Here is a 23,953-nt window from a genome sequence, read left to right on the forward strand (position 1 = left end):
TGTAGGGATGGGCACTGAGGAGTGGGCATCGACACTACATTTATAGCACCATCGGCCGTGGCCGGGACACCAGAAAATACACTCTTTTCGGGATATATCTGGGTAGCCGTGAAAACGGCTTTTGTGTGCAGGCAAGCGGGCAACTGTGCGGGCTTGCGTCTTGCAGAAAACGCTGGGGCAGTCGCAAGTCTTGGGACTGAAACAGCGGCGCGCTTGGGTGAGAGACCGGCCGCAGCGGGACTCACACACCTGCGCTTTCCTAGGAGTGCTAGGACTTCTTCGGGGCTTCCGGCTTTACCACAATCCTCGGCCGCGGCCCGCGCTGAGCGGGGCGTCGGCTGGTAGAGCGAGAGCGGGACCTAGAGCTGTGCTGCTGTCGCTGCTGTCGCTGCTGTGAAGATGTGGCCGAAGGCGGGGGCTGAGGCTGAGAACTCCGCGGAGTCTGTTTCTCACGACTCGCTGCAGAACCGGAGCGCTTCGGGAGGAAGTGCTTGAAGGCTTGAGACGCTTTCTGGGCTTCGGTAAATCTCTCCACGAACTCGGAGAGAGAAGAACCGAAAAGGCCAGCGGAAGACAGCGGGGCGTCGAGGAACGCGTTGCGCTCGGAATCAGCCATCTCCGTGAGCGTAAGCCATAGGTGTCTCTCAGCAACAGTGGCGGAAGCCATACATCTTCCCATGGCTTGTGCAGCAGACTTGGTAGCGCGGAGTGTTAGGTCCGAAGCGCTCCTCAAATCCGCGATGCAGATAGCTTCAGGTCCTATCTCATCCAACTTACGGAGGAGATCACCCTGGAATATCTGCAGCGTAGCCATGGTGTGTAGCGCTGACGCAGCCTGCCCAGCGGCGGAGAAAATTCGCGCGAGCAGCGTCGACGTCATGCGGCAGGCTTTGGAAGGCAACACCGGTTTAGTCCGCCGTCCAGCAGAGGGCGGGCAAAGGTGGGTTGCTATCGCCTGTTCCACCGGCGGAAGTGAAAGGTAGCCTCGGTCTTTTGCATTATCCAAGGAGGAAAATGCAGGCGACACAGACGAGCGCGTTCGCGCAGAGTAGGGCGCATTCCAAGCCTTCGCCACTTCTTCATGAAGCTCAGGAAGAAAGGGGGCGGGCTTAGATTCCGGAGAAGTGCGCTCACCAGGGAGGAAGCTACCATCTAGCCGGGTACGAGAGGGGAGTTCCGGTGCAGACCACTCGAGGCCGAGGCTCGCCGCGGCCAGCGCGAGTACTCGCATGAGCTCCTTCTCGATGTTGGCTCTCGTAGTGGGCTTGCGGGCAGGAGGCGCGAGGTCCTCAGAGCTCGCCCAGTCCTCGCTGCCTGAAGCTAACAGAGAGCAGGAATCCTTCTCCCCCGACGCGGCCTCGGAAACGACTTCCTCTGATGAAGCGGCGGCAGACTGCGGGCGCTGAGCATCAGGAAGAAGAACAGGAGAAGCCGGTGAAGCAGGCGGGCGAACCGGCGAGCTTGGTCGGGTTGGAGCGGGTTCCGGGACCCGCTGCGAGCGGCGCTTCTTGCGGCGCGGCAGCGCGGCGGGGCATGCAGACTCTGAGAAGGATGCCAGGCGAGTCCGCAGAGTCACCATCGGCAAAAGCTCGCAGTGAGGGCAGCCGCCGTCAGCGAGCGCGAGCGCTGCATGGTCCTCTCCCAAACAGGAAACACAGATGACGTGGCGGTCTCCCTGGGAGAGTGGGGCTCGGCACGAGCCACACGAAGGCATCTTTAAAAAGACGCAGCTCTTTTAGGGGGTGAGTGTCGCGGGGCGAACACACACACACACACACAAGAACAGTAGTAATGGAAAGGATATAGCGCCGGAAAGCGCAGCAGGTACGGCTGTAGAAGGCGGCGTTGCCAGCAGCTTCGAGTGGCTCGTCCCGCTGAAGTGCTTGCCTCAAACGACGCTTGCTTCCTCGTGATCCAGCGATGTGAGAGCTTCGCTGAAGAGATGAAAAATCAAGTGAATCAGCCTTCTCGAGCTCCTTATATAGAGGTTAGCCACACCCGTCTCGGCGGGAAATGGCTAGGAGGGCGCGAAGCGTCCTCATTGGCCTGACGTCACCTCAGGCCTCGCTCGATAGGCTTATGCAGTTGCTGCAGAGCAGCCAATGAGCGAGCAAGCCGTCTCGCCATAGCTAAGCACTGCCGCAACGCGTTTTACATTTATGAAAATTAAGGATAATTTTTTGCTTCAGTATTTCGTGAAAAGAGACTTTTCCCGTAGCGTTTTTACAAAAACGCAGTACGAGAGGACTCTCGTAAGAGAACGGCTTGCGCTGTTTAGCCTAGTGACCGCGCATACTTGACAGCGCAGTCATAAAAAATGGGAGGCACGCGGATGTCCGCAAGGAGCCTGATTAACACTCAAGTCATTCAAGTCATCGTGTCTCAAGTCAAGTCAAGTCCCGAGTCTTCAACTTCCAAGTCCGAGTCAAGTCTCAAGTATTTTATTTTTTGTCAAGTCAAGTCACAAGTCATAAAAACAGCGACTCGAGTCGACTCGTCACAAGTCCCCATGTCTGTAATTTACTCACCCTTAAGTTGTTCCAAGTATGAATTTCTTCTTCTTCTGCTGAACACAAAAGAAGATATTTTGAAGAATGTTTGTAACCAAACAGTTGATGGGTCCCATTTACTTTTTTCATACTATGGAAGTCAATGGGGCTCATCAACTGTTTGGTTACCGTTTAAATAAATGTGTTGATTTTATATTAGATATTTTTAACTCTTAGGTTAAGAGTTAGTTTATTAAGAGTGAGCTTTTCTCATAGGCATTGGTGTTGATGACATGTTCATCATGCTTTCCAACTGGCAACAGACCAAAGTGAAGGATCCAGTGGAGAAAAGAATGGCAGAAACCTTCAAAGAAGCCGCCATGTCTATAACTATCACTACATTGACTGACGTACTCGGCTTCTACATTGGACTCATGAGTGAATTTCGCTCGGTTCAGGCCTTCTGCTTGTACACCAGCACATCCATTATTTTCTGTTACATCTATAACATCCTCTTCTTTGGAAGTTTTCTAGCCCTAAACGGCAGGAGAGAGCAGAGTAACAGACACTGGCTGACCTGCTGCAAACTTCCAACACAGAGCCCTAAAGGAAAGTCTTCGGCGTATCGCCTCTGCTGTGTAGGAGGAGACTACGACCAAGAGACCGGTGCTGAGAAACAGCAGCCCATAACACACTTCTTTAAGTCCTATTATGGTCCATTCATAACTAAGCCTTGGATGAAAGTCTGTGTGATGTTTTTGTATGCGGGTTATTTGGCTGGAGGTATTTATGGATGTCTTCATTTACAGCAGGGCATTAATATGAGGGACCTTGCAGCTGATGATTCATATGTTGTAAATTATTATGATGATGACAGGAATTTTTTCTCCAGGTACGGTCCAAATGTCATGGTGGTAGTGACCGAAGAGTTTCCATACTGGAATAAAAGCAGCAGATCCGAACTAAACCACTGCATGGGAAAACTCCACAACTTGAGATTTGTCAATAAAAATCTGTCCGTCTCCTGGTTAGACTTTTACTTACAATATGCTGAAAGCAAAAGCCTAAATCTAGACAACGAAAACGTCTTCATGGGGAATTTATCCTCTTTTTTAATGCTCTATCCAGAGTTAATGCTTGACGTCAATGTCACAGAAGGCAAATTCAATGCTTCAAGATTTTTTGTCCAGACTTTGGATATTTCTAACGCCAGTATGGAGATAATGATGTTTCATGAACTCAGAGACACAGCTCAAAGCTGTAGTGCAACTAAACTACTGGTGTTCCACCCATTGTTCATCTACTTGGATCAATACTCTGTGATAGTGTCCAGCACCATTCAGAATGTTGGTTTCACCACAGCTGTCATGTTGGTTGTTTCCTTGTTATTAATCCCAAACCCGATCTGTTCTCTGTGGGTCACGTTCTCCATCGGCTCGGTCATCACCGGCGTCACTGGTTTCATGGCATTATGGGGTGTCAACCTAGATTCCATTTCCATGATCATCTTGGTGGTGTGTATTGGCTTCACTGTTGACTTCTCTGCACATATTTCATATGCGTTTGTTTCTAGCAAAAAAGCAACTGCCAATGAGAGGGTAATTGATGCATTGTTTTCTCTGGGCTACCCGGTTCTCCAAGGAGCAGCTTCAACAATAGTAGGTGTGCTCGTTTTAGCTGCATCCAAGAACCACATCTTCAGGGTCTTCTTTAAGATCATGTTCCTCGTTATGCTTTTTGGTTTGGCTCACAGCATCATCTTCATCCCAGTGTTTCTGACCCTACTGTCATGCAGTTCAACCAACACTAAGAAGGAAACAATGACTGTGCCTGCAGTTATTCCAAAAATCATTATACTTGAAAACAAAAGCATGGCATACAATAACTACGCTTTTACTAAAGACAATTTCCATGAGTGTAGACAAACTGTGAAAACACAAAGAACCCAAATATATTTTATTCCAAATGGTAAGATGCTTTCAGCTTGGTGCAGTGACCCGGACTGTCCATAATAACTGAGTCCGATTTTATTACATGAAAAACATAATCTGAATTCTTTAATTTCTCTGTAATATACAGGTTACATGTTCTCATCAGGTTAATTTAGCAGAGAAAGTGTGTACTTTCTATTGTTACAGTTTGAAATGTATTCATTTAAAATATAGTGTGTATATATATATATATATATATATATATATATATATATATATATATATACTGTATATATATTATGTGTATTTTATATGAAAATGAAAGCAACATGAAGTATAAAACCCATATGTATTGTCATCCTACACTTTCAATGTGTTTCAATGTGAAATGTCCAGAGAGTGGCACTAAAATTGTTCATTTTAAACGAAAGAGGTGAATGTGAATCAGGTCATGTTTAAAAATCATGCATGTTTTGTTAACCTAACCGACAGTGTTAACAAAAGCAAACATGAGATAGACAAGCATTTGCTGAAGCAACCATGCCATTTTAACTTGCTTCTACAAGTCATTTGAGCTCTTTTATCACAAGTCGTGTTTCACAGGACTCTTAGCATTGCTCCACATCGCGAGTGCAATGCTATACCTGGTGAGCTACCAAGCAAGGTCACTGCATTAGAAAAGCTATACATATGGTTATATTTGACACAAATTTACTATGGAAAAAAGTATTTTGAGGCCATAGTATTGTGCAAGGAACTGTGTGAAAATAAGTCGATATTCACTATCTGCCCCCATAATCATAATTTGTGTGAAAAGTAATCAAAGTATAATTTTTTTAGCCATTTTACTGCCTGTAGAGTTCATTTCAGTTGGAAACTGCAGTGAATTGTATGTATACATTTATGTTTTTGAAGAGGCACATTTACCCAACAAGTCTACTTTTTTTTTTATTATTAAAAAACTTGCTAAAATTGCTCGAATTTGGACAGTAAGTAAAAAAAACCCATAAAGTTTTTAGATTATTCTCAGATTTTATAGAGTATGATTCTGGATTATTTTTCTTGTTCAATTTCCACAAGGAATTTCTTCACTTAAATTATATAATTTGGAGAAATTACTGTTTAACCCAGGCCATTGGTGTGAATGAAAGATGAATGTACTTTAGCATCACACACAATAAAGATAATGTAACTGTTGCAAGTTTATAGAGTGTGATAACCAATGTGAACTCTATCAATAAAGTGAGTGATTGCTTTAGAAGGTATGACTCTATAAAAAGGCAGCTACTGTACCTGCCTTTCAGCTATATATCCGCAGGGCACTCTCTCTTTTACTTGCCAACAGAAGATATCAGTCATTCCATTAAAAAAAAAAAAAAACTTTAAGAGAGTTCTAAAATATAAGAAAGTCCTAATCTGAATTCATGTTTAAGGCAACCTTTGCGAAAAATATGTTTATTCAAGTGTGCCATTAGTATTAAACTAAAAATAAGAAAGTATACAGTACTTTCAGCCTATTTTTATGTACCTCTAAGACATATACTTTATGTACTTCTCAGAAATATACTTAAAATTGCACTTCAGTATACTTGACTTCTACTGACAGAAAAGTCTAAGGGCCCTATTTGACCGATCTCATGGTCTGAAGCGCAGGGCGCAAGAGCACTTTTGCTAGTTTAACGACAGGAAAAATGGCCAAATGTACTACAAATATTAAAATAGTAAACTACTAGTATACTTATAAGTTCACTTGTACAGTTGCAGTACAAATGAGAAATAGTTGTGAACTACAGTAGTTGTGCACTTAAAGTTTACTACCGTTACACTTATAGGCTACACTTAAACATAATTTTATATGCTAAAAAGTGGGCCAATTTAGTCCCAAGCAGTATTGAAATAGTACACTAACGAGTATACTACTAGTACATTCACATTAGTATACTTACTACATAAAGTATACGAATGCCCAAATACCCACACTTGCGGTCTTGGCCACTTGAGAGTGCGTGCATAATTGCGCAAGACTGTCCCATGTCTTAAAAATGCCAAAGTGCAGTGCCCTTAATGCACACTAAACCCACACTATCTTGAATATCGCTTCAGAGCTGTAGGGGTGACCGGAGATGGTTGTGACCCTGGTTAATTGTAACACTTCCAATTTCTCCAATCAGGAACAAGTTACAAATCACTTGATTCACTTGCTTGGTTTATTCCACCAAGGAATAAGTGAGAAAGTAGAGGCCTGTGGCAGACACAGCAGATTTTTAGAGGAGAAAAACTAATTTTGATGTAAGAAAGTAACTTTAATATAATTTATTTTTAAATCATTTAATTTTAAATCATTTATTTTGTTATGGCAAGTTAAATTATGTTTATTGTGTGTCTGTGTAGATATCTTTCATGCAAGTTTTTAGCGCTATTGTTTTGCCTGTTAGCTGTAAGGTGTGCTAGTTCATGGCCACAAGACTCTGGGTCAGTTGTAACATCAATGAAGCAAATTTTTTGTTGTATTTATGTTTTTTTTTTTTTTTTTTTTTTTTTTTTTTTTTTGTATGCCTAGGTCAGGGGTGTCCAAACTCTTTCCTGGAGGGCCACTGTCCTGCAGAGTTTAACTCCAACTTGCCTCAACGCACCTGCCTGCCTGGTCATAATCCTTATTTCATAATGTTACATCTCACCCCATGGTATGTTACAACTGCCCCGGACTGTGGGGTGAATTGTAACATTTCATTTCTCGTGTTTGAAACTAAACCACACGTTTTCTGTTTGTGCTGCAAAGATAACAGCTATGTCATTTAATAGCTGACACTTGTAACTAGTTTTAATCACATTTTGAATGCACTGGCTTAAAAGAATTCCAAGATACAGACAGAAATGTACAACATTTTACAACCATCCCCGGTCTCCCCTATTCGAGGCTAAGTGTATCCCATCATGCATTATGTTCGGGAACTCCCATACCCTGAATTCGTGAGATGTCAAGGAAAACATTCCACTGTAAGTTAAATTAATTAGATGTTACATATAATTTGGTAGTAAAACATAAAGTTTTGCACATTTTATTGGTGCAAAATGAGTAGGTAATGTGTATTTTGTACAACATTTGCAACTGCTTTTTATCACTTAATTAGAAGCACCATCATTTTAAAACTGTGTCTTCTGTTAGTCACATAGCGACTACTGAACAGACATTTAGAAGTTTATTTTAAATGCAAAGTATTAAAAAGCTCTGTACACACTTGCATTTTTGTGCAACACTATAAGTGTGTCCCATCGGGTAATCAAAAGTTCTATACACACTTGCAGTCTTCACGCCCATTTGAACACTTGGGCCAAATAATTACGTCATGTAAGTAGACAAGTGGTCGAGTGCAAAGACCACAAGTGTGTGTATTTGGACAGGGTATTAACATATACTTGAACTTTACTTAAGTATACTTCATAAAGTGAACTTGAAGTACACTTCTTTTTCATAAGGGAAGTCAGTTCACTCAGCGGCCATCTTGGTCATCTATTTTCCAGTCATTCAAGTAGAGCTCCTATCTGCTTAAGTGGGCTCTGAAACTGTTTTCAAGATTACTTTAATAATGGAAGGCTGATGGTAGGGGGTGTAGTGTATAGCAATGTATAGAAACAGGAAGCTAAGGTGGTATATATTGAATGGCTCCTCCCCCTTTTCAAATAGCCAATAGCATTTAGTTTACCTCACAGACTGCGAGTCGTACTTGACAACAGCATGGAAGCGAATCCCAGCGCTGATGATACGTTGGATTCAATAGTAGAGGTGTGAATAAATTCTAGCAATTTCATTCTTTACTAACGTACAGTTGGAAAACGGAATAGAACTTGAGCGTTTGAACAACTGAACACAACGCTTATTTATTGCATGGGGGCGGGACGCTTAGAGAGCATTTGATTGGACAGAAGATGCAATGAGAAGCTGAAGTCTGCAGTGATGTCATAAAAATCTGTGATCCATTTTAACGGAAGGGAGAGACTGTCATTGTTTTGGAACACACCAGCTTATTCATAACCTTAAGGCTAACGTATTCATACTTAAAGCTAGGGGGCGTTTTAATAGGCCATATTATGCCCTTTAACTAAGTCTTGGTTTTGTTTTTGGGGTTTACTATTATTGGTTTTATGCTTGAATGTTAAAAAAATACATAATTTATCATATAGTTTACATTGATGCAGCACCTCTTTTCCCAGTCTGCAGTGCGTTTCCCAAAGCCAACTATGGTTGCAAGTTCCGTTGTTACCAATAGAGTTCAATGGAACTTGTGACCATAGTTGGCTAACAATGCTTTTGGAAACACACCCCTTTTTAGTTCCTGTCTCTGTGAAGCCCCTCCTTCTGAAAAGCGCAGTCTGCTCTGATTGGTTGGTTGGATCAGTGTGTTGTTAATGGCCAACTGCTTTGAGAGTGTTTCTGAAATGTCACACCCCTTACCATAGCCACAAGTTTCAACACACTTCTAACGCTAACTCAACCAGGCCTCGCCCCTTATTTTGTGTATGCCTTGGGCGGGAATTATTTAAATGAGGAAAATTGTGACATATTCATTCCCAGAAGAACTCAAGACTACAATCAAGGCGTTTGAGGGAGTTCAGAAACAGTGAGTCCTGATATTGAGAAAAACTACCTTTGGAGTGAGTTTGTAACTGTTGCTCCTCCCACTGTCCACTTGACAGGATCATGAGTTCCACTGGATTCCTGTCCCAGCTCGTTAGGTGGAGTACAAAGAAACACAAAGAAAGGAGTGAATGAAAACAAGTGAGCGAATGGGGACTGCCATTATTGCGGTACAATATGGGATAGAATGGGTGCACTCAGTAACGTCCACTATGGTTTCGGACACCACTACAAATGGCTGTCCCCTCAAATAATGCCCTATTTGAGGGTATAAGGGGCGATTTTGAATTCAGCCCCAGAGAACTCTAGGCAGAGGAGAAAGACTGAGGCTTTCCATGTTGAGCATCTTCTGGTCCTAGTTCTTGTTGTTTCTCTTGTTGTGTATGTTGCTTTGCCTGTAGTGTCAGATAAAAACTGAAAAGCTGTAGTGTGCTTCGGCTAACTCTTGTGTATGTGAGACATTAAGTGGCCCTTTTCATTATCCCATTTTTACTTGTTCTGGACCATTTATTTGTGGAATAATTTGTAGGGAGGTGAATGCCTTTTTGTTTCTGAACCCCTGTTTTCTCCAGTGTTTTGATTAGAGTGGGAGTCAGTCGGGTAATGGAGGATGTCTTTTATTTTCTTGTTAGGTAAGTTGTTTCTAAAAACCCTCTTGTAAGATTGCTCTTTTGTTTATTCGTTTTCCCCTTGTGAGAAGCCTCTGTGTATTTATTTCCCACAATTTGTTCAAATAAACTTTCTTCTGTTTTTTTGTTTTAATACCTGGTGTCATTGAGCTTTTTTGTCTGCCCTGGGACCTGGAGACGGCAGCTCTCTCAGCCTCTCCCTGTTTTTTTTCACCCTCCTTTCCTACCCCTAGACTTGAAAAAGGGCACGCAACAATGTCTTCATGCAATATTGTCACATTTAGCAGAGCTGGTTGATAATTAAGTTTACATTTTGCAATAATGTAAGCAATCAAGCAGTAGAGATTTGCTATATAGTAGATATTGTTTATGGTTTAACTGTTTAACTGCTTCTATTGTTCTCATTTGTAAGTCGCTTTGGATAAATGAAAAAATGAATAAATGTAAATGTAGTTTATAGTTGATAATTCATTGTGATTTATATTATAATATTGTTGCATTAACCACATTACGTTCTGTTTTATGGCATGAAATCAAAACTAACCATGTGAATAAGTTGTTTCAGTTTGAGTGGATCATAGTGGAATATTTACAGTGTGTGTCCATATACCTCATGTGAAGACTCTTTACTCTATTAATGATAATACTGTGATATCAAGTATAAAATGAATGAGCTAACTTTCTGTCTTAGTATTGAAGGCTGTGAGGGTAAGTAAAAGGGATATTTTGTTCAAAAACGTATTATAAAAATGTACACATTTAATAAATTATATAAACTGTTTCTGATTAAAAATTGTGAGGTACAGCAGATGTTACACAAATGGACATATTCTACCACCATGGCTACCAAATGCATGTGATCAGGTTCTGGGTCTGACACAACCCTCCTGTGGCCACACTCTCCAGTCACCCCTGGCCTCACCTGTCTTCTCCCTGCCTCCTGCCTCCTGCCTCCTGCCTCCTGCCTCCTGCCTGCATTTGATATGAATGACACTCCATAAACTCCTAAAAAAAGATAAAGAAACAGAGGGAAAGGGAGACTCAGACACTCAGAAGAGTTTTGAACAACAGAACCACTATTAAGCAGGTCACACAACAGTCCCTGAAGATCATTTGTTATAAATGTAGCCTACATCTGTAACAATACAAGAAAAGGGATATTGACACAATGCATTTGCAAATAAACTGCAAAGATTAGAAGCCAATCAAACAAAAAATGCTTTTTTTGGATGCTGTCTCCAGCTGAAGTACTGAAAAAGTGTGATTTAAATAGGGGTTACAAGGCTAACAAACACACTTTTTTACTTTAATGAATATTTCATAGTGTATTTAAAGTTTGTTTACTTAGGTTTTAGCTATATAGAAAAATCCACTGAATATTCACACTATTATTGCCAGGAAAAACATCATTTACACACCGAGGCATGCTTCCACACATAAGGAGTAAGTTGCCATATGAAATATTATCTAAAAAGTACTCTATGCATTTTAAATATGTTTTATGGGTTATTATGGGATGTTTGGCTTTTAGTCTGAATTTAAAATTATGAAATACAAAACATTTGATTACCAAAGAGCTAATACAAAAATACAGACACAAAACAAAGAGTTCAATTAATGAAATTAAAATAAGGAGAACCTTTCCACACAGTTCATTTATGTTCAAACAACAAGTGCACAGAATGTTTATTTAACCAGCAGCTTAAAAGTTTAACAGTTTCTTTTAGTGTAAGATGATATTGCACATTTTGTTTCGAATGATAATAATGTCCTAATTTAGGTGTTCAAAACCAAAATACGATGACACTGCCAAAGAAATAAAGCATGTTGTCAGACTTTTGACCTAAAAACGTGTAATTACTTACTATATCCCTTGTGACAAGTTCCATGTTTCCCTTATAAATAATTCATAACATAAGTGTACTATATGCATGTGATCAGTATGATATATTATAACATCACCAAATTATCTTGTCATTGTCTTATGTGCAAATATGTCCATTTATGCTCATATGATTAAGAGTCATGAATTTCTGTTATGAGCTTTGGTAAGCTCGACCCATGTACCTCTGCAGACAGTGATGGCATCACCGATTGTTTTGTTTTTTTATATGTGTCATTTCAGTTCCTTTAGACGCTTGAGTCATTTGCGCCCCTGACGCACGCGTTTAGATTCCGCTCTGAACATCTCATTGTTTACAGATCTGGATTAAGCGCTCGTGCGGCGATGATGACTCATATTGCACCATGATTCACATCCTCACGCAGTCGCATGCATTCATCCTGTGCTGTTCGCTTCACTGCAGTATTTCCCCCAGTGAGCGACAAGCAGTGCTGCGCACTGGATGTCTCTTAGAAGCAAACAGTTTTGTTCAGCTTGTATATGTTTAATTCAAGAATAAATGCTTGAGGGGTAGCCTATTACAGCATTGGCTTGAATTTTAAACAGCACAGGACGCATTCTTGCGTTTAAACAGCGTAGCGGAGACGCGTTTTGAATCTGTTTAAAACTTGATAACAGCGTCTGAAACAGCAGCGCTGTAAGGTCGCTGGTCCATAACGTCCATAACGCAAAGGTCCATAACGTCCATCTGACGCATGTCTACAAAGACCAAATAATATAGCGCTGACGAAACGCGTTGTCTGTATGGTATGTCAATACGCGTTTTGTTAGAAGGAAAGCAACGGGATGTGAAATCACGCAAGTATCTCGAGACCCGGGTTTAAAGCTATTTAACTAGACGCGACGTCTGAGAAAAAAAGTGACTCTCTTCGCGTGAGACGCTATAACAACGAGACGCGACGCAACGCTACCAAATACGTTAGTAACGCAACGGAATGAAACCGAACGCAGGGGTTTAAAGCACGTTTTGAACAGTTGAGGGCGTCTTAACGAGACAAGCATAGAAATAACAGACAACGGCGAAAGACGTCAGACGCATGTCATAGACAAACAATTAAAAAACAGCGCAGACGGAAAACAAGAACGCGTTCTGTTTATTGTGATGAACAACCTCGGCATTCCGTTTTTATTGTTCCCTCTCTATACGAGCTCATAATTAAATAACCTATACAGCAACGCTTGTCTCAGTGCAATGTGTCTTTTAAACCGCTTTGACCATATGACATTTATAGCAGAGTCTTTATAAATGTGATCCTGCCCATCGAGCGTCTATTTCTGCCGAAACCCGAAACCTTAATGTGATTTATCGTCGTTTTACGATGTATGTTTTTTCCTTTCAGCACTGGATAGCTCCTTCAGTTTTACAAACACGCCCTCCGTCAAATGACTGACAGCAGAAATGACCATACACCAATCAAGGGCACTTTCCCAAACCCTATAAGGTGATGAAGAAGACGGGACGTTAGTTGTGTTGGGAAGTCCGACTCATTTCCCCGAATCGGTTCTTTAGAACAGTTTAATTCAATGCAGCCGCTCGCAACCCGAGAACTGGATAAGTGCTCTGACCGAACGATTCTGACTTCCGAATCGGTTCAATAAACGATCCCTTCGCGAATCGGACATCACTAGATGTTGTAGCAAATGGTTTCTGCCGTTCTCATGCTTTAAGACTGGAGTGGACGAAAGAGGGCGGAGTGTGTTTGTCATCCAAGTGTGAAGTACTGACTCCCTGCCTCCGAAAAATAGGATTTTTTTCTCTCATTCGATCACGTCTGTTGTGGTCCAGCATCATATTGGGAGGAGAGCATCGGGGATCCTACACATCTGCTGCGCTCATTCAAGAAGATACAAGACCAAACCAGCATCACTAACACAAACAACACCAATGCACCTGAGGGGAAAGGGATTACCGATACAATAAATGTCTTCAGGCCAGCAATCAAGTGGTAGAAATGCGTGGAAATCCACAGGTGAAAATGCTGTGCTGATTTGATTCATTCCAGCTGTGATTTCTCGCATCAGATTTGATGAACTGAAGCTGGTGAGGTAAAAGAGCGGGATTGAAGGATATGGCCATAATCTGGATATCGTTACTCTTGCAAGTCGGATTTGTTATAGGATCAAATTATAGATATGCGGAACAGGATTGGGACCTAAAAGGAAAGCTGCCCATTTATAATACGCACAGCAACCAGCAAGCGCACCTCCGGAAACCCCATTCGGGTTTAGCGCAGAAGATTGAGGAGCAGGTACCCAGAGTGGTGACTGCGTTTCTGCACACGGGGGATTCCTCCACCTTAAAACACGCCAACTGCTCCAGGAGATATGAACTGGGGGTGTTGCGGGGAAGGACGCGCGGAGACGCGCATCACTCCATGCGCAGCGTCCTGGACACGGTCCTTCACGCCACAAACTTCCTCAACATGATCCTACAAACGAACAGGTCCAGAGATCAGAGCCCCAGACGCGATATGGAGTGGTACCACGCTCTGGTCAGGAGTATCCTGGAGGGAGACCTCAAGATCCATCGAGCAGTGGTCACCTTGAGCACCGAGTTCCCTCCAGACGGGCCACCTGTTTACCTTCAGGCCACACGGGCAGCTGGAGAGATCATTCTCCAGGATTTATCCAGCACTGCCCACCATATGTTGAAAAACAGAACGGCAGATACAGAGTGGTACCATGAGCATAAAAATAAAAAGAAGATCCATCTCCAAAAACGTGTTCTGAGTCAAGATTTTGCCTCTTTTGACGCGTCTGTGCGCAGTGGAGAAAGTTATATTACCGACAAAACTCAGATTCACTGGTCAGCTCCGTATTTGGAGTGTGAGAATGGGAATTTCATTCCCAGATGGCTCTTGACACTGTCTGCTGGCTTCTATGGCCTCAAACCCAACCGGAATCCAGACTTCAGGTAACTTTGGTAACATTTCACAATGGATGTACTTGTGCTAATTAGTATTACACGATGCAATGCAGATTATCCAGACATAATCTGTTATTATGAGGATTAATATAGCATTAGTCTTTCTCTCTCTTTTTTTTTTCTTTTTTTTTTTCGTAAAGTTAAAAGGATAGTTCACCCAAAAATGAAAATTCTGTCATTAATTACTCACCCTCATGTCGTTCCAAACCCATAAGACTTTCGTTCATCTTTGGATCACAAATGAAAATCTTTTTAATGAAATCTAAGTGCTTTCTGTCCCTTCATCTACGCAACTGACACTTTGATGCATCAAAAAGTTCATAAAGAGATCATAAATCTAATCCATATGAACTGAGCAGTTTAGTCCAAATTTTCTGAAGAGACTCGATCACGTGATGAACATGATGAACAGATTTAATTTAGGTTTTTTATTCACATATAAACATTGATCAACTCACACATCAGTTGAGGTAAACGGAAGCTCAAGCATGTTCGCTTGACGTGCGACATGATGGTGAGGTTTATTCTGGTGTTTATGCAGCATGTTTGAGCTTCTGCAAGAGGCTTGTTTTTGCACCTATTTATGTTCGCTGATCAATGTTTATATGTGAATAAAAGTCTAAATTCAATATGTTCATCATATAAAGCGATAGAGATTCTTAAGAAAATTTGGACTAAACCGCTCAATTAATATGGATTAGTTTTACAAACTTTATGAAGCTCAAAGTGGTAGTTGCGTAGAATGTCAATGGAGGCACAGAAAGCTCTCAGATTTTAACAAAAAGATCTTCGAACGAACGTCTTTGGAGCGACATGAGGGTGAGTAATTAATAACAGAATTTTTGGGTGACCTATCCATTTAAAGCATTATTAGAATTATTTCAAAGTTTATATGTAGCTATAGCATGGTTCACAATACATATTGTTTAAAAACAGGTTCACAGAAAACATGATTCAGTGTGCATTTCAGTCAAGAAGTATTCTGATATCTGTCAGAGATGAGAGATGAGATCTGTCAAAGTATGCCTGTTATTACAGAATTGCAACATTACCTATTGCTGTAACAATTATTATTTTTATTGTTCACATTTTAGTATTTTATGTCAAAGATGCAGTTGGTTAGAATGGTAAGCCATCACTGAAGGTGTAGAGAGTGCTTCTAAAAATAACCCTGGTTGCATAGCAAGAAACCCCTTGGCCCCCGAACAATCAGCTCGCTTCTCGATATACAACCACGGTCATTGGAGATGTTTGGATTGATCAGGCTAACTTGGTGGAGATGTTGTGTACAAGGATCCTCGACTCTGTTCAAAGATGTGTTAAGGGGCACCGGTAACACCGGAGCTCGGAGCACAGGAATAGGGCTGTTTTCCTGTTTACTAATTAATCCCACATGGACTCAGGTTTTACAGCCGGAATTGTTCTTTACAAGCTGCAACTGGTCCTTTAATATTAATGCTAGCTTTTTTTCAGGCGAATCATTTAAGATTTCAATGCATTTTACTGCGTAGTTGGACTGCGGTATGTATCAGTTCAGGAACCAAGCTCAGTTTGTAGCAAAATGGTGTTAGCAGTTACATCTGCCATCTTCAAATTCTCCAGTCTATCCTCTAAATGAGGTAAGCCAGCGGAAGCCAGTGTCTCTCTGGGTTTGTTCAGTAGTTATGCTGTAATTTGTAACCTCTCTGCGCAGGTCGATATTTGGCCAGGGCTTCGTCTTATGATGACTAGTATCCCCAGGGTAATGAATTCCGAAACACTTGCTGGCCATGACATTAAGGTAGATCCATCCTGTTGTCTTTAGGCCCACTTTTTGCCACCTAAACATATTAATAAAGGGGCAACGGAGAGGCGAAGGGGTGTTCTCCAATGCAGCGTCTCAAGCCTTCACTCTCAGGATGCCTTTCAGTCAATACAATAATGAATAAATAATGAAAGATGTACTACAGCAACTAGAGGCACCTCTCATACATTTGAGACATTTTTAGATTAATGTCGTGTGTCGGAATTTTAGACTTAGACTTTTTATCATGGCAGACTTCTTGATATTTATGAAGTGAGACTTGCAGGCCATCAGGTGAAAAGTTAATTACATCTAGTTGAGTCTTTCTTCACTTTGACAAGTTCCATTATCTAGTGTAGCTTGAGGTAATGGACATGTAGATCACACATGTGATGAATGGTAAATAGAATCTTTGTGATTTTTTTGATAAAATATGAAAGCTGTGCTCAACGCCACAATGCCAAGTTGTTGTGGCTGGTTGCCAGGGTGTTGCTATGTTGTTGCTAAAGAGGTCTGAATGTTTTTAGCATGTTGCTACTGTTGGGGTTCTGGGTGGTTGCTTATCACAATAATCAATAATGTGATAATCATTTCCTCTTTTTTTTCCCCCACTTTGTCAATGTATTAAAAAAATTCATTAGAAAAATTCTTACACACAGTGATTTGAATACACATCTTTTAGCATGTTTTTAAGTTTATTTCAATATATTTTGGGTGCATAAAGTAAAAAAAAAAAGTAGGTATCCATGCTCAAAACTGTCCTGATATCATTATGAATAATAAAAAATAAAAATAAACAAATTTAAAGAATGAAATAACAAAAGGAAGTAGTTTGGCATTATTGTTATTATTAATTTCTTAGGGGAAAGTATTTAAATGTAACTTTTTGTCAATATTTAAAAAAACCTTTGTCTGCCAAGCTGAAATAATATAGTGCGACCCCCTCCCCTGCCACGTAAAAAAATATCCATCTTTAATAAATACCAATACATGACAAAGCAAGGCTAGTTAAAGTGTCTGGGTCTGATTATAAAATGTGAAGGGTTCATGACACAATGAAAAGCAGTGGCAGATCATTCTAGATTGAAGATGAAAATGTATTTTTCTCTTAGCTCATAATGAGCAACAATGATTGTCAGTATATTGAAGGCTATGCTATTCTCTCACAGATGCTGCTGTTTTATATAACTGGGCATTTATTTAATGATTTTACCCTAAAGTGTCCCATTTGATTTTGATTTGAGTACTGTCCCTAAACCGTTACAACAAAGTCAGAACCTCACAATTCTCCAGAATCTCAGTGTATGGCGTAACATAAATATTTGTCTCCACACAATTATTGGAAAAGTCAAACTTGTTCATTAGAACAGAGCGTTCACATACATTTGGCTATTTAGTGTGCTTTCATTGTATTTTAGTATTTAAGTAACTCTTCTTCTAGGTCCTTTCTCCTTTGTCAAGTGTGAGTAAGGGTTGGCTGTGGAGAGAAAAGTGAACTCTATTAAGGCTGTCCGGTCTGCCAGGGGTCTCTGGGGATACACATCCACAATGTCCTATTATAACCCACATGGGCTGTAGGTCCTCTGCCCTACAAGCCCCTGCCAAGAACCCAAGGGAGGCTGACGTTGGAATAGGCCAATTACTACTGACATGGTAGTCTTAAAGAGCCAGTGCCTATTCTGTAACATCATGTTCATAGTTGTCATAACAGAGGACTCAAAAACACTCAGGCATTTGAATTGGTATTAGAATGACATTTTGCAGTTGTTGTGTATACATATACATATACATATATATATATATATAATGTATATGTGTGTGTGTGTGTGTGTGTGTGTGTGCGTGTGGGTTCAGGCATTCCCTATGTTCTCTACGTTACCCACAAAGATGGCAATATCCAATATCTCTGTACTAGTGGGGACATTTTTTGGTCCCCATGAGGAAAACAGCTTATAATCATACAGAATAATGTTTTTTGAAAATATGAAAATGCTGAAAGTTTTCTCTTATGGGTAGGTTTAGGGTTAGGGGATAGAATAAAGTTTGTACAGTATACAAATTATTATTTTTATTCCCAGAGGTAACATCTATTTTTTTACTCATTATTTGATCAAAATGTTATTAACATTTTAATTTTATAATATTAAATATAATATATACACCAGAGGTCCAAAGAAAGGAAAGAAGTATCTTATGCTTACCCAGGCTTTATATATTTAATTGAAAATACAGTAAAAACAGTAACTGTCAAATTTTATTACATTTTAAAATAACTGTTTTCTAATTAAAGATTTTTTTTTTTTTTTTGCTGCTATTTTAGTGGAAAAACATTCCTTTTTTCAGGATTCTTTGATGAATAGAAAGTTCAAAAGAACAGCATTTATTTGAAACATAAATCTTTTGTGACATTATAAATGTCTTCACTGTCACTTGAATCATGTGAATAATGTGTCTTTGCTGAATAAAAATATTACTTCATATATATATATGGATCATATGACACTGAAGACTGGAGTAGTGATCACATGCATCACAGGAATAAATTACCCATTTTAAAATATATTAAAATAGATTGTTGTTTTAAATTGTAAAGTATTTCACAGTACCGGTATTACTGTTTTACTGTATTTTCCATCTAATAAATGCAAGTTTGGTGAGCATAAGAGACTTCTTTCAAAAACATAAAAGTCCCCCAGTCAATCATTTATCCCTTAAAACTCATCTTTGATCACCAAAATAAAAAATAAAAAAAGTCTACATGCCTTAAAATAGCTTGAATGTAACTCTACACCCTTGCCTCATTTAGTAAACGCGTTCTATTAATATGCAAATGAGCCCCACCTCCACTCACTCACACCAGCTCAGAGATCCACTTGTTGAGGATCACACGTTGACCTGATTGGTTGCAAGGTAGTTTGTGAGGTCAGAAACACCATGTTTTTGAGACCGTCTTTGGTCTTTCACTGCAGTTTTAAGGAGAAAATACTCAGCAATGGTGTTGACTTATGAATTTGCACATGGTTTGTCTTAAAGCATATTAAAAACACCACAGACATATAAACAACATTAAAAGCTTGATTTTCACCACAGGGGGACTTTAAAAATCTTAGTCACTTAAGTCACATTTTGAGATATGCAGTATGTTGTGCAGTATTCGTTCAGCTGTATTCAAGTATTCCATTCAGAACATAGCGAACATGAATGCATTGGAAATGGCTACTTTCAATAGTGATGTCCTTTCTGACCTCTTGTCTGAACAAATTCAGTCCTTTGGGAGAAATCCATCCATTTCCTTTGTTAGCTGAAATTAGAGTGAACATGGTTTCTTGCTGTTCTGCTCTATTTGAATTGAATTTCAGTTTGGTATAAAAAAAGGGGGGAGCTCATTAAAAAGAATACGCATGGAGACGGATGTCACCTCTTTTCATCCAGTGCGAAGCTAAATCTCGCCACGAGCGCTGTTATGCTAATGTAGCCCAAAAAGAAAGGAAGACCGTTAGATAAAATTCAATTAGCCAACAAAACCTGCACAATGAAACAGGAGACTGCTATACATCCTCTCTAAAGAGCAAACTGTCATACTGCCTTGGACTTCATGAAATATGGATGGATGAAGCGTAGAGTAATTTTTAGTATTTGTTCAGGCGGCGACAGAACCTCAGCTAGCTTCAAGGCACGTCTATTGAATGGCAGACGGCCTTAAAAGCATCCTCTTAATAAATCAAGTGCACTGAAGCATTATGTTTTAGTATGATCTCAATGTCATGTTGTGCTTCTATTTTAAGGAAACAAAATGAGGGAAATGTGAGGGAAATGTATTAGGTTGACAGGACGAGTTTTTGCTAATGTGACTCAAGGCCTCGGTTGGATGATGTGGTCTCCTCTGTGACACCGGGGTCATTCCATCGAGTACTGTCGGCAGTTATCAAAGCAGACAGCCCAGCGATCTTTAATGTCAGCGAGCGCAGTGACGGCATCTCTTTGTGCCCTCACATTTCGGTCTGCACCACCCCTTACCCCATCGCCATTACTCGTCCCCATCAACAAACACTGTCTCTTCTGCCTTTGTTCCGTTACAAGCTAATTTATGTGATTTGCTTCAGTTTTTCATCTGCGGTATTGCATGATATATAATGCTGACAACTTCCTTAAAGAAAAAATAACACTCAGTTTCTTATTTGGAAAATTTTGGAAATTTGTTATATCACATCAGACAGCAACTTAGTGTCGGCCCAGATCCGGCCCATATCTGGTACACATGGATTCCACATGGCCCGGACGTGGGCCGACACTATGTTGCCGTCTGGGATGTGATATAACAATTCCTTAATTAAATTACCGTTGTGAAAAATAAGTCACCTTTATTTATGTAGCGCTTTTTACAATATACAGATTGTTTCAAAGCAGTTTGATATTGATAAACATGAAAATGGTCAGTTCACTTCCGTGTAAAGTTCCTGTGTAAAGATCATCAATTATTAACTTAGTTCATTTTATCTATAAAGCAGTTCTGCAAAAAAGATGTCATCATTCATCTCAGCTCAGTTCTCATACTTTAGTACAGTCAGATCAATAATATTGTTGAATATTAAGTGTCCCTGACTAAGCAAGCCAGAGGCGATTAAGTGTGCACTTACTGTACTTTTACTTTGCACTTTTAGTGTAGGCTACTTCAAACTTTTTAGCCCTTCTCAAACAAATATTAATGATAACATTGTGGTCAATAAAACAAAATGCATTTGATTATAATTAACATGACAATGTGAACAAAACTAAAGTAGCCTAAATTCACGTTTATTTTTACGTTTCTGTCAATCTGAGGTGTCGTTGCTATAACGCGTTGCTATGGGTTGCGTCAACTTGCGTCAAGTTGCGTGTGTCTTGCTTCGGTCAGAGCCTGTCTACGGAGAGCCTGCCCACTCCCTATTAAGTCCTATTGTACCGAATTTTGGTTGTAGTTCCACCAGAGTTCCACTGGGGGCGATCGCCCATGAGTGCAGAATGAATGGGAGTCTATGGGGCTAGACGGCTAAATTTGTCTCTTTCACCCGACTGCCGTTAAGAAATCTCAGATTCGATAGTAGGTTTTGCAAGTTCAACATGGGTTATAGGTCGAAAGTTGAATGAACGAGTACTTATGTCCTTTCGATTTCTTACAGGTTGAGTTGTTGTTGCCCATAACACGCTAGCATTCTGCTAATGAACGCTGATTGGTCAGTGAAGGACTGATTACGGCCAGAGATACCACTTGATGGCGTCGTGGCATCCGAAGCGGGACCAGAAACAAACAAAACAAAAACTCTTCTAGCACGTGTATTTACCTGTGTCAGCTGTGTTGTCGATGCCTGGAGAGAAAAGAAAGTGCAGAGCGCGAAAGCACCAAAGTGACTGAAGGATTGCCGTAAAGCAGTATCTCTGGTCGTACGATGTGTATGACGTCATTGACACTTTAAAAGACTTTTTAAAGCAAATAAGTTACTCTAAAAAATCTAACACCCAGCAATGTGTAATTTCTTTGCAACTCCTTTCGAATACAATATTCAAATTACTAGACAAAAATTATATCCTGAGAAAAGTGGATTTTGAGGGGTATAGGTCCATAGACCTCCATTCATTCTGCACTCGTCCTGTGAGCGCCCTCATATGGAATCAAAGTGGAACTGCAACCATTTCAGAAGCCGGAAGTGTACTGAGAGTGAAACTTCTCGCCTTATTAGACATTCTCTGCTTCGGTCTTGACTGAAAGGGTCAGTCTCTGTTTCCGCTCTGGAGTAGTGTGTGGACGGCAGGCATAACCGTAGCAAAAGTTATGCGTTTTAAAATGAAAATGCACTAGTGTAAACGTAGGTATATCACAGTCTGCTCGGGAACTGATGCTCTCGAGCCAAATATGGTTCTTTAAGTGAGTATATGGCTCCACGACAGAAAAAAGAAAAGAAAAAACAACTTTTTTTTTTTCACAAATAAAAGGTAGTGTGTCGATTCAATTAAAAATCCACATATCACATATTTTCAAATATTACATAATTCATTGAAGCCTGTTTGTCATGTATAATACACCGACCAATCGTCATCTGGCACAAGTTCAAATTTCATTTGACAATGTGAAGTGGAGGGGTCATTTTCCAGTCATTTATAAATAAATAGTTTGAAAATTACATGAACAGACAAATTTGCATTTATGAAGCGATCTGAATCTGCGTCTTTGAACTAATGGATGTTAACTGACTACAAAGCACTGCACAAAACCAGCACCAAAAGCATTATTCAAGTCACTTGTAGTCTATATTGATACACTGTTTACCATTTGATGAAACTATCATAGTTTGATAAATGAAGCCCTGGCCTACAAGCTTATTATGTGATGTGTAGGCTGACAAAAACATGCGAAATGGTGACTTTATTATTTGAACATTTATGTTAATTTTGCAGCAATAGTACAATAGTACAGAAGCCTACTACTGGTCAAAAATTTGCACACACATTACTTTTTTTGTTTTCACTCAGTAAATTTTACAAACAATTAGAAATAACTGGCAAGTAATTTAGAAGTAGAAAAAAAAAGAAAGAAAAAAGGAAATCCCACACACTATCAATACTTGCAAAAAGTATCACAAACTATTTATTAGTAACGTTTCGGTCTAATCAAGTCAAGTCAAGTATATTTGTATAGCGTTTTTCACAATACAGATTGTATCAAAGCAGCTTCACAGTATTAAATTAAAATAATACAACAAGGTTTGTTTCTAGTGGAATTTATTGATTGATAAAATCAAATTAAATATCCCCAAAATATCCCCAACTGAGCAAGCCAAAGGCAACAGTGGCAAGGAAGGAACTGAAAAACTCCATCAAGTGACCTAATGGTGTCCTAAAACTCCATCAGGTGACCCAATGGAGAAAAAAAAAACCTTGGGAAAACCCAGGCTCAGTCGGGGGCCAGTTCTCCTCTGGCATTTATGAACTAGAGGCCGGATTGTAGTTTAAAAATATTATATGAATGCCTGGCTGAAGAGATGCGACTTTAATCTAGTTTTAAACTGGGAGAGCGAGTCTGAGCAACGAACAGTATCAGGAAGACTATTCCAGAGTTTTGGGGCTAAATGTGAAAATGCTCTCCCTCCTTTGGTGGTTCTGGATATCCTAGGAATGACCAAAAGCCTTGAGTTTAGTGATCTTAAAGAGCGCGATGGATTATAGGGCGATAGAAGATCCGTTAAATAGACTGGAGCTAAGCCGTTTAGGGCTTTATAAGTCAGTAGCAATACCTTATAATTAATACGGAACTTTATAGGTAACCAATGCAGTGATGATAAAATCGGTGTTATATGATCATATTTTCTTGATCTAGTAAGATCTAATGACCTTCATTAGGCATATACCTGATGAAGGTCATGAGACCGAAACTTTGCTAATGAAAAGGCACTTTCCACAAATATAGGTTAAATTTGGTGTCCCATTATGTAATTAAAGGCACAAAACACATTTTTAATTGTATCAAAATATCGCATTTAACCCTGGCACCAGAGGTATTCAAATCAAAGATAAAACTTTTTTTCTTTTTATGGCAAGTTTATACTTGTATCAATGCCTATTAATTAAATTATGGTCCCAAACTCAATAGTCTCTACTGAGAAAAAGTTTAATTTTGGTTAT

The 23,953-nt window shown here is 40.0% G+C and overlaps 2 protein-coding genes across 3 annotated transcripts in view; both read left to right on the forward strand.

The window, feature by feature from the left end:
- Positions 1 to 812: 812 nt before the first annotated feature.
- On the forward strand, positions 813 to 4,591 carry LOC311284364 (patched domain-containing protein 3-like; the record flags this gene model as incomplete). The annotated part of the gene is made up of 3 exons (XM_084399360.1): positions 813 to 897; positions 2,766 to 4,457; positions 4,569 to 4,591. The coding sequence occupies 3 exons, from the start codon at positions 813 to 815 to the stop codon at positions 4,589 to 4,591; spliced, it is 1,800 nt and encodes a 599-aa protein (XP_084255486.1).
- Positions 4,592 to 13,279: 8,688 nt separating this feature from the next.
- gpr158a (G protein-coupled receptor 158a) overlaps positions 13,280 to 23,953 on the forward strand; it is a 90,550-nt gene continuing 79,876 nt past the window's right edge. The window contains exon 1 of one of the 2 annotated variants that reach the window (XM_084398656.1): positions 13,280 to 14,502. In XM_084398656.1, the coding sequence (XP_084254782.1) occupies positions 13,658 to 14,502 (845 nt within the window). In that variant the 5' untranslated portion in view covers positions 13,280 to 13,657. The remainder of the gene's footprint in view (positions 14,503 to 23,953) is intronic. The other variant, XM_084398655.1, reaches the window with a different exon arrangement.

This window comes from Rutilus rutilus, assembly GCF_951802725.1.
Source record: "Rutilus rutilus genome assembly, chromosome: 24".
Taxonomy (NCBI): domain Eukaryota; kingdom Metazoa; phylum Chordata; class Actinopteri; order Cypriniformes; family Leuciscidae; genus Rutilus; species Rutilus rutilus.